The following is an 11,175-nucleotide window of genomic DNA, read 5'->3' as shown; positions in this document are numbered from 1 at the left end:
ACATTTGAACGTCTTGTCTTATCTTAATACAAAAGTAAAAGGGTTTTCCTAGCGGAAGGTCTGCATTCGATAAAAATTTGAAAAAATCATTATTTAATGTTTCTTACATTACTTGTGAGTTAAATAGCCGTGTAACAAGTGGGAAAATGTACAGGCAGCCGGTTGTTACCGTGAAATAAGCCCATTCAGTGTTCACTGTCTAGCGGCCTATACATTATCCCTTACATAACAAACCTTGAAATAAGCATTGAACCTTTAAAGAGCTATGTAAAAATCTGCAATAACATGTGCTGTGTACACTACCCCTTACTTATATTTACACAATTTAGTCCATTCTAGCACACCTTGCATAAATACACATTTAGAGACAGAAACTTTATTCTGTACATCCATATCTGGCAGCTTTATTTTTCAGGAAATAACAAGTAAAATCCACAAATTCGACCCGTTTGACAGAAACGTCACGTCCTTTTTGCGACGTCAGAAGCCGTTTGGTCAGTAGTCCCTGGAGGATGGGGGTCAAAGCGTTTACTTCTCATTCACGTTGTTGTCATCACAAGACAAAAAAGCAACAAAACAGTGAAGATGCCAAGTGCTCATAAGAGGCGAGGTGAAATACTGTGCTGTTATACGTTGGAGAGATTCGATGAACTCTCAGTGTGCTCATTCAGATTGGATGAGAAAAACATTGAATCGAGAAATGGGGTAAAGCTGCTCGGATTTACGTGAACAGGAAGTGCTTTGTTTACCAGTGTGTAATGAGCAGTTTCATACAGAATTTTACACACCCGTATCCACAGGCGAAATACACAAGAACTGTTCAAGGACCATTGTGCCTTCTCTCAGATACCCTACGAAGGGAACATTTCACTGTTACACACTGTTACATAACATTTTACTTCAGGAAAGTACACCCCACTCCAGGACCGCTTGGGAAGGGAGAATCAGTCTGTGTAGTATGTGCATCAGAACAACATTTACAAAAATAAAGACCATCTCTGTAACCACTGAGAGCCAGTCTCATGAGAATGAGCTCTTACCATAGACACATCCAGTGTATGTGATATACTTTCTTTACCACTCTCCCTATCTTCTGTGTGCACACATGCCAATGTCATCTGCTCAAAAGAGCTGCAGAAAAGATCTCGTAAAATATGGATGATGAACAGGTGGAGTTTTTTTGAGCGTAGGTATGACTCAGCCGCCAGGCGACTGCATTTCAGTCTCTTTCTTTGAATAGCGAGGGAATTTTATCTTACACGGGGACCATTTTCAGTCCAAAATAGTTTGAGATACACGCACAAGCACAATTATTTAAACCCTTTGAAATCAGTCATTGTGTAAACCCAGACAATGAATCACTAAATTGCATTGAGAAATGGGGTAGGGTTTCATATCTTTAGTGAAGTTCCTGCATCATTCTCTCCAAAGTTTCTGTGATGCAGTTGGCAGAGGTTAAAACTTATGAACACACACACACACACACACACCGTCCCAGTTCATGGTGCTTTGATTGGTCGTTTCTTTTTAAAGTTGGAGGGCCAGCAACAGGAAGGGGAGGAGCCACACTGACATGGCCAGGTGGGCTTCTGCAGGACTGTCGTCATAGAGATCAGGGGAGGGGAGTGTCGAGTCGCCCCACAGTCTGTCTCTCTCGTTCATCTACAGGATAAAGAGAGCAAGATGTTTAGATGCACGTCCGTTCATATCATTCCTCTGTGTTGTGATGCTTCGCATCTGTCCTCTTCATTTTGTTTTGCTACATTTCACCGGTTTCTCATCTCTTTCTATTGCCGGTCTTTTGTTATGTCACAGACAGGGTCGATACATTAGATAGATACATCTTCAGTAAACACAATCAGCTTTGGTTTGTCAAAATCTGTCTGTGCACTTTTGACACTATTTTGTATATCATGAATTTGATTTGATTGTTTGGACATATGCAAAATCAGTTTTGTTGCTTTGGTAAAGTTTTAATTATTCTTCATTCATTAAGATATAAATAAAGACATATGTAGGCTTCACAAAATACACACAGTAGTAAACACACACACAGTTCAGTTGACACTGGACAGCTATCCCTGCAACACCTGGGGAGCAACTCGGGTTAAGGTGCCTTGCTGAAGGGCACCACAATCGCAACCTGCCAGCCGTGAGACTCGAACTGGCGACCTTTGGGTGGTTACAAGCCCAACTCCCTAAACATTTGGCTACAACTGTACTGACTGCCTGACTTGACCTGTCTTGGCAGTAAGCACATCTTGAACTCTTTTGAAGAGAATGAAGTCCTGAAGTCATTACATTGGAATAAGAAGAGAGCCTGCTCCACATTGCTCAAATTTATAGTTTTTACGGATATGTAAGGGTCCACTGCCGAATTTTTGTAACTGTGCATACTTTGTATTTGTAGGTCGCCCATACAGGAGAATTTAGTATGTAGCCGAGGAGATGCATTGCATTTTGTCGCAATGCGCATGCATTAAACGTTTGTGTACATGTACAAGTCAGATAAACTATCAGGGTTCCCACGGGTCCTTGAAATCCTTGAAAGTTTGTGAAGGGGGGGGGGGGATCAAGGCCTATTCAAGCACTTTTAATGGCCTGTATCTATTTTATGCAAGACGTTTTCTGGAAAAAAATCCATATTATTGTGTAGTGTAAGATAATATCATAAAAATTCTAGACTTTTTAAGCACACGTGCTAAACTGTTTGCTTTAAATGCGTATATCTTCTGTATGTGAATGTTGATTCATACCAAAATGCGTTTTTGCATAGTTGTGGTTGACACATGAAAACGTCTCGGGTTACGTATGTTATAAACTTACTTAACTTAAAAAGCCTTTAATTTTCTCAAAAAACGACAGTGCGCCTTATAATCCGGTGCGCCTTATATGGATTAAGCACTGCATTTTTATATATGAAAAAATGCAGCGCATGCAGCATTTCGGCTACCGTAGTCAGTAAACACAGGTACTGTGTTTTCTCACAGACTGTTTCTTTTACTACGTGTTTACTGAATTTGGGAAAAGTTCCCCTCCACGTTTTGAGCAAGGCTGTGAGATATTGTTAATACGCACATTAACGTTTAAACAACGTTACCATGGGAGTGAACGGAGTTGTCAGAATGCTTAATAAAGTTTGACTTTATCTGACTGTTTTGATGACATTCCCTTAAGCATAGCTCCATCTAGAAGATACATAACGCAAACCCAGTCAAACGTTTGACTGCAGTATCTTCTATTCTATGCGCCTTATTATCCGGTGCGCCCTATATATGAAAACAGTTCTAAAATAGGTCATTAAATGAAGGTGCGCCTTATAATCGGGTGCGCCTAAATGTTTTTCCCTGAAAAGGGAACGAGACGCTGGGTCTCCCTTGCCATACTTCCTGCGTCCCTGTAACGCCATCTTTGCCAATATTTCAGATAGCGATATACATCCTGGCTCCCGCGTCACCTGGGGCCTCATTTATAAAGCGTGCGTGCGCACACAAATCCAAGGCAAAGTCCATATTTATAAATATGGATGTGGAAAAGTGCTTAGCGCCACGTCAGGGTCTGGGCAGACGTACGCACTTTTGCTTGTTTGATTGCTGCAGGTTTTTGGAAATATAAGCCAATCTTGCTGCTCGAAATTTGGTTTAAAAATCTGAAACTGCTCGGCTGCGCACAAGTTGAAGTTAATTTGCGATTTATAGATTTGAAAGGAGTATGCGCGTTCTTTGCACGTACGTTTGGTTTATGAATCACACGTACGCATTTTTGATAAATGATCGTAAGATCAAATGTAGGATGTTTTTTACGCAGCATTTTATAAATGAGGCCCTTGGTCTTTGTTGTGAAGCCTTACCATTGGTTGAATTTTAATATACACATTCAGACGCACTTAGCCCTGTAGGTGTCCCCAAAGTGGCACCGCAGTGTCGCAGCGCAAGTTCCCTCGAAAGGGAACTTTAACAGTGTATCTTAAGAGGTAACACAATGTAACCTTGCTTTTACTTGAAATGTGTCCCCACATTTAGTCCTTAAGTTAACTTATCTTTTTTAATCTTTTTATAATACTGCATATACAAATTCCCTGTATTTTATGGCTGTATTTTCTAATCAAGAAACTGAGAAATATTTATACACTGCAAAAATGACTTTCTTACTCCTTTTTTGTCTTGTTTTCAGTACATATATCTAAAAATTCTTAAATCAAGATGCTTTTTCTTGATAAGCAAAATGACATAAGAAAATCTAGTTTTTAGACAAAAAATATAAAATTTAAGTGAAATTTTGCTTAATACAAGCCTTGACCTTTTTTCTTAAACACTTAATTCAAGAAAAATTAGCAAACCCCATTGGCACAAATTCACTTAAATTGTATATTGTCTTAAAACTAGACTTATTTTGCTCATCAAGAAAATACATCTTGATTAAAGAATTTTTAGCTATTTGTACTGAAAACAAGACAAAAATAAGTAAGAAAGTATTTTTTTCCGGTGTATACAGTATGGCCACTACAATTGCAAAAATAACAAATCTAATGGCGGCACAGTGGCGTAAGACTTTTGCACAGTGCTGTATAAATACTGTATATGTTTTGCTTGCCATACAGTAAAAATGACTTGAGTGTCAGTCAAAAGGGCACAGAGAGGATAGAAACCATAAATTTTGGAGATATTACTGCACTATTTATGACTAACTCCACAATGCATGTGGTGTCCACTCATTCACCCAATCAATTGTGAATTCAAACACATCATTAGACGGTATGCCTTGTGTATGTACTATATACATAACAAAAAATAATTTAAACTAGGTCTGTTTAGACCAAATGTGTACTTTTTAGTTTCAGGCCTACAAATGCAACAACAACTGTCTTAACAAAGCCTCAGAGATTCGAACACACAGTCAGTTCAAAATATTGAATTGTTAAAACAAACCGGATTTATTCACAATTCATTCTCCATGCCATGAAGATAAAGAGTAATACCTGTGTGGGCATCTGTGGACGGAGGATGCTCTGTTCGGTCTCCATAGCAGCACCGATGGTGGTGGTGGTAACCTCAGTGCTGCTAACTAAAATCTGGTTGTAGGTGTTGGTGTTAGAACCTGGAGCCTGATTGGTAGCAGATTTCATGTCCGTGTCATTCCCGAAGGCCAGGATGGCGTTCTCTGTTTGAAGGGAGAGAGAGCAGACGCAATCATAGACCTGGCTTTTATACATGAGCACGTCAGGAAGGCAGTCATGCTTCAATAAGTTCTCTTCCAGATATATCCCTTTTTGAAATGGCTTGAATTTCAACATGCTTTCTTACAATACACACTCAGGGGACAGGACACGACTGGGTTATATATAAATTATCAAGTACAAGTGTCGACGGAAGCGTATTCACACTTGGTCTGATTCATGATCTATATACAGTTCGCTGCTATACTAAATCTATACCTCTATATTACCATTCAGCTAATCCTGCCCTCCAGAAACAAGCTCCATAACAGCTTGCCGTTGTCCTTATTTCTTTGCCCATGTCCTCCACTTTCTTGCTTATCTGTTATTTTCGTTGAGTGTGTTTTCTCTTGGGTAAACGGATTGGTTGCATAAATTGTTGTGTGTTATCTAGCGTGCCTCTTTGCATGTGTGTCTGTGGATTTGAAAGAACGTTCGATTACCTTCAATGTCATATCCTGACGTGTGAACCGATTCTTAGCTACGCAAAGACGCCAATGTGCATTTATTTTGAAATCCAGTTCACAGCCATGCATGCACTTGCGAAATGAACTTCAATATACAATGAATTTCAAATCATATTCCCATTTTTCCTTTTTTTATTAGCCATACGAGAGTATCTTTGACTTAGTAAGGTCACACGAATGATAATAATCGAAATTTATTCATTGTCATTTGTCAACTGGGTCACTTGTCTGAAATTACTGTCGTACGAAAGTCACTTCAATTAAACCACGGCTGTGTAAAGACTGCACTTGATATGTGTGTGCGTATTCATCTGTGGTTTTGAGGAAAAATGTGTTTTGGTTGAAAAATGAATGAGTAGGTTTATGAATAGTGTACGATCACTTTAAATTAATGTTCACCTTTAATTGAAACGCTAATTACTTAATCTTTATGATTTTGCCTGTGAGATGAAACAAGAGAGAGAGACCAAGTGACATCCAAACAATACATAATCATATCTATAGTGCCTCATTAATTCCATCATCAAGTGGTACCATGTCCTTGTAAAGCATACATACCACGTGCTATAAATATTTATAATGTGCAATACAGCTTTGTACATACAAAAGACCGTATATGTAAATCTTTAAATAGTAAAGGCGAGGTTCGAAACAAGAGGTGAGTTAAGCTTACTGTTGGGGAATAATTTGTGTAAATGAATCTTCACCTCTGCCCACCCACTGCTCTCATTATTCAACATTTATATCATAACTCATTATGATCACGGGTAATGTTACCACTGTAGTAATATGGAGGAGTGTAAATTGTGTTGATTATTCTCTGAATGTTTAGCAAAGTGCCATGAGTTGATCCTAATTAAAGCTGCCCACTCGTAGCATTGTTGAATTAATGCAGGAAAATAAGCCATTGTACTGCTACTGTATGGCTCTACATAGCACGTATCATTCCTGTTTGGAGCGATAAATCATGTGTATACATGTGCACAGACTGACAACTGACAAAGAGGCTGTTTACACCTGGTAATAAGATGCATTTTGGTCGATCGTATCACAAGTGAGTGGACTACGCTAAAGACAGGTGTAAATGGAATGTGAAACGTTTTGAGGTCATCCAATTTCAACCACATTCGGAGGTAGTCGAAAACGCATTAGACCGGATTGTTTTTGTGGTGTAGACGGACCTAGTCTCTGCATATTAATCTAATGTGTGAACACAAGCAGCGGACTCAGACATAATACCAGGGGCCTCATTTATAAAGCGTGCGTACGCACAGATTTGATCGTAAAGTGTGCATCCATGGCACGGAAAGTCCATATTTATAAAAACTAGGTGTTTCTCAATATCAAGGATACTTCCTTGGCAGGACTTATCCTTCCAAGTCACTTCTTTCAGAAGCTAGGCGAGAATCCTCTTTAGCATTCGGAGAACACGTAAATGGCTAGCAAGTGCACGTCATTACGTCAATGAAAAGGTGTGCTTTCGGCGCTGCGTGCAAAGGATTGTGGGTGATTTCAGAGCTCGAAGACTACACATATGCATCCTTTCCTGAATATAAGATATTTCTTGAACGAAGGACTCAGTCCTTGGATAAAGTTCAGAGGATCCTCGACATTGGAACAGTCCTTCGACGGATGTCGATGACGTAGCATCCTCGAAATTCTGGCTTTCGAGGATCCTTCCTTGACATTGATAAACACCTACTATCTTTTGATGTGGAAAAGTGCTTAGCGCCACGTCAGGGTCTGAGCAGACGTACGCACTTTTGCTTGTCCGATTGCTGCATGTTTTTTGGAAATATAAGCCGTTCTTGCTGCTTGAAAAGAATTGAAACATTGGCAGGCGCTCTTTTTATGTCTATGACATTAAAGGCGGGCTGCATAATCTCTGAAAGCCAATGTTGCCATTTGAAATCACCTTCAAATACGCCCCTGCCCCAATGGAATCTGGACCTTCTTTTAATAGACCCGCTCCACACATATGCAACTCAGGCAACGATGTTGGCTAGTAGACATGCCCCTTATTGCTGATTGGCTACAAGTGTGTTCTGGTAGTCGGCCCGAATCCTTTTTCCAAAGTGTTTTTCAAAAATCATGCACCCTGCCTTTAATTAGGCATTGTTTAGGCGGAGATCTGAAACTTTCCCATCTGAAAGAAAGGGGTTTACGGTGTTTTCTGTGCGTCATTCATTCTATGAATCACATTTTTGATAAATGATCGTAAGATCAAATGTAGGATGGCTTCTACGCCGCATTTTATAAATGAGGCCCCAGGTGTAAACGTGAATGTCTCTCTCGTCCACTTGTGATCCAATCGACCAAAACACAAAGTTATAAACAGCCCCTGAGTGATTGACTTCTTCAGTAATGTTGCTTAAACCCCTTTCACAAAAGGTCCAAGAAAATTCCCTTGGAATTGATCCTGGGATTGCTCCCAGGATAGGGACCTAGTAACATTGTGTCGTAGTGAGGATGAATGTCTTGTTGCAACAACTAGCTTCGTTTAGCCGGGAGTTTAAAATGCAAAACAAGATGAAACAAGATGAAAACATGCCTGCATACTGAAATGAAGCAGAGATTAGGGACCGCCTTAATACTCACGATGGCACTGAGATCGTTTGCGCCTCAATTCTCACAATGGCACTGAGATCGTTTGCCAGCTATATGGAACCGTACACAATGCGCTACTTTATTATCAAATAAAAATGCATGTGCACTTTCTCTCGAGAGAAATTTCAGATAATAAGCAAACATAAAGGTGCTATGTGTAATTTTTAGCAGCATCTAGTGCTGAGGTCTCAATCCACAGCTCAACCCTTCCTTTCGAAACGCATAGAGAAGCTACGGTATCCACCACAAGACAAACACATCATCATCTGAGACCACACATAGTGATGAAAAACGCTCTGTAGAGCAGTTTGTCTATTTAGGGCTACTGTAGAAACATGGCGTCGCGAAATGGCGACTTGCATGTAAGAAGACCCGCGGTGTATGTAGATAAAAACGGCTCATTCTAAGGTATAAAAACATAATGCTTCATTATGTAAGGTCTTTGTACACCACTAATAATATAGTTATGTATATTATATTGCATTTCTATCAATAGGTACACACTGCACCTTTAAGATACTGCAATAAAAATGCATCAAGTGCACGATTACAATTACATTACACGTCACGTCTTTACGGGATCTTTACGGGATGTGAACACATGCAAAGGTTCTAGATCCAAAATAGGGAAGTGTGACTAAACGATCCCTGCACAAATCCTGGACACATTATCCACGTCTATTCTGTAATTTGTGTGTGAAAAGGGCTTTATATGCACACCGCCCAATCTGCTGCTGCTGATATGGTCAATCCGGTTGGCAGTCCCAAACACTGACTGTGTGATCTTATCCAAAGCACAGAGGTGGTGTCACACACCGTCATAGCTGGAAGAGCATGTGAGGATGTTTTAGATGATGAGAGAGTGAGAAACAATGGTTATAAAGACATTTCATTAGCGATGTAGAACATTGGCTCTAGCTTCCTCTTTGTATTTCTCATTCTCGCTCACGTAGATGACAGGAGGAACTGAACAGTGAAAGTCAAAGCAATCGGACTGTTAATGACTGTCGCTAGCAGGGGGGAGTTTCCAGTGAATGTTTAGATGTGGCGATTTCTCTCGCATCCCCTCCATCTGTCCAGTAGGACTTTAGGGTATTTACAGCTACAGTATAGTACACACTAGAGGGGTTTGTCTGGTTAGCATGGTCCCCGTAGATGTCGTAACTACACCATCTGGTTCCTAAAATCTTCTGATTATTGATGGTTATTCAGAATTAGTATTCTGACCAAAAACAACCACATTATAGGCCCTATGATGCCGTGAGCCAATCAAATTTGTAGGGATGTCATTTTCCAGCAGTTTGGCATGATTTGCATTTATTGCTCAGCTTTCAAAACCTCTGCGGATCCATGAGCAAAGATTTGGGCTGTGCAGCTGCCATTTCGATGAATGAGAATGTTATCAGACAGCTTCTGCAGGTGTTATAAACTTGCTCGCAGACGATCACATACTTACAGTATAAGCTTCCTCTCACTTAGAAAACAGGCCCATCTTTCAACACATAATTTCTTCATGTAATTACAATTCTTCTTTTCTTCAGCTTCAGCTCTTTTTCGCAGTCCGGCTCAATGAAGAAATTCTTGCAATAAATGTCCAGTATTTCATCGTGGTCCCAGCGGTACGTTGATGTATTCCGGGGCAGGCGTAGCCAGCAGATCTTGTTCTGTAACAGCTGAGGTGAGGTCCGGCCTCTCTGGACTCACTCTCAAAAAGCATTTTCAGCTGTTTCCTTCCATCCTGTGCTGCTTGTGTCCTGTTTGCTGCTCTTCGACTGTCCACGCTCCATTAGTTTTACTGCAGGGAGCCAAATTACGCTCAATTACCGAAGCACCAGAGGCTGTGCTTAGCCTTGAATCAGCACACATACACACCGCCCTGAGTCCCTCAGATAGAGTAGCGAGGGAGCCAGGGTTAGTGATGGTAGAAAACGGACTCTGCAGTTTTGTAAACGCTGGAAGTACCCGTGAGAAATAGGATCACGCTGAAGCACTTCTAGAATAGACAAACATTCTGTCAGGGCCGGAGATTTTCTCTGGGATCTCAATGGTCAGACTCCAAAACCACCCAACCAACCAAACGGGGTGGTGTTGATGTTATTAGCGGTTCCAGGGGTGCAGTGGGCTGTTAGCCAGGTCTGCTTATTGGTTATGGTTCATTATGCACATGCATTTAAAAAAGACGTTTAGATCGACACGTTACGTTAGGAGAGTTTTTCCTCAATGATGCTGATTGCATAATAGTAGTGCTGAGTGAAGAGCAGGTTTGTGAATTGTCTCTCTGCTGGGTTTATTTTATATAAAGTCTATTCAGGAATGTATACTTTGTGTAATGAATGTGTATGAATGCTATAATAATAACTGCATACAGCCACTGTTCTCAAAGTGTGGGGCATTAAATCTCATTTACTTTCAAAGCTCTGCTGTTGTACAATGAACACAAAAACCAACCAATGTGCTCATTTTCCATTTCACCTTCTTCTACTTGGTGTATGGTGTTGAATGCACATGCATTCTTTTGTGTATCATAAACTCTATGCTGCTATCATGAATACACAATATTGATCACTAAATAAGCTCAAACAAGCTCAAAATATTGTTTTCTCACACAAAACTATTGTTTCACCTCGGATGACATATCAGTCATTGGGATTACTTTAGAGGGACACTTCATTTCTCATTTCCAGCTCTCTTAGAGCCAAACATTTGATTTGTACCGTTTTGGAATCCATTCAGCCGATCTCCGGGTTTGGCAGTACCACTTTTAGCATAGCTTAGCATAATCCAATCTGATTAGACCATTTAGCATTGCGCTCAAAAATAACCAAAGAGTTTCAATATTTTTCCGTCGGTTTTAGTACACGATGTAACTACAGAAGAGTCAAGTTT

At 40.2% G+C, this 11,175-nt stretch overlaps 1 protein-coding gene across 1 annotated transcript in view; it reads right to left on the bottom strand.

Annotated features, from left to right (window-relative positions):
• Positions 1-379: 379 nt before the first annotated feature.
• gfra4a (GDNF family receptor alpha 4a) overlaps positions 380-11,175 on the bottom strand; it is a 125,436-nt gene continuing 114,640 nt past the window's right edge. Inside the window, exons 7-8 of the mRNA XM_055170203.2 lie at positions 4,979-5,160; positions 380-1,662 (exon numbers count right to left, since the gene is read on the bottom strand). Coding sequence (XP_055026178.1) covers positions 1,528-1,662; positions 4,979-5,160 — 317 coding nt within the window. The 3' untranslated portion in view covers positions 380-1,527. The remainder of the gene's footprint in view (positions 1,663-4,978; positions 5,161-11,175) is intronic.

This window comes from Misgurnus anguillicaudatus, chromosome 11 (assembly GCF_027580225.2).
Source record: "Misgurnus anguillicaudatus chromosome 11, ASM2758022v2, whole genome shotgun sequence".
Classification (NCBI taxonomy): domain Eukaryota; kingdom Metazoa; phylum Chordata; class Actinopteri; order Cypriniformes; family Cobitidae; genus Misgurnus; species Misgurnus anguillicaudatus.
This window is presented reverse-complemented; position numbering and strand designations above follow the sequence as displayed.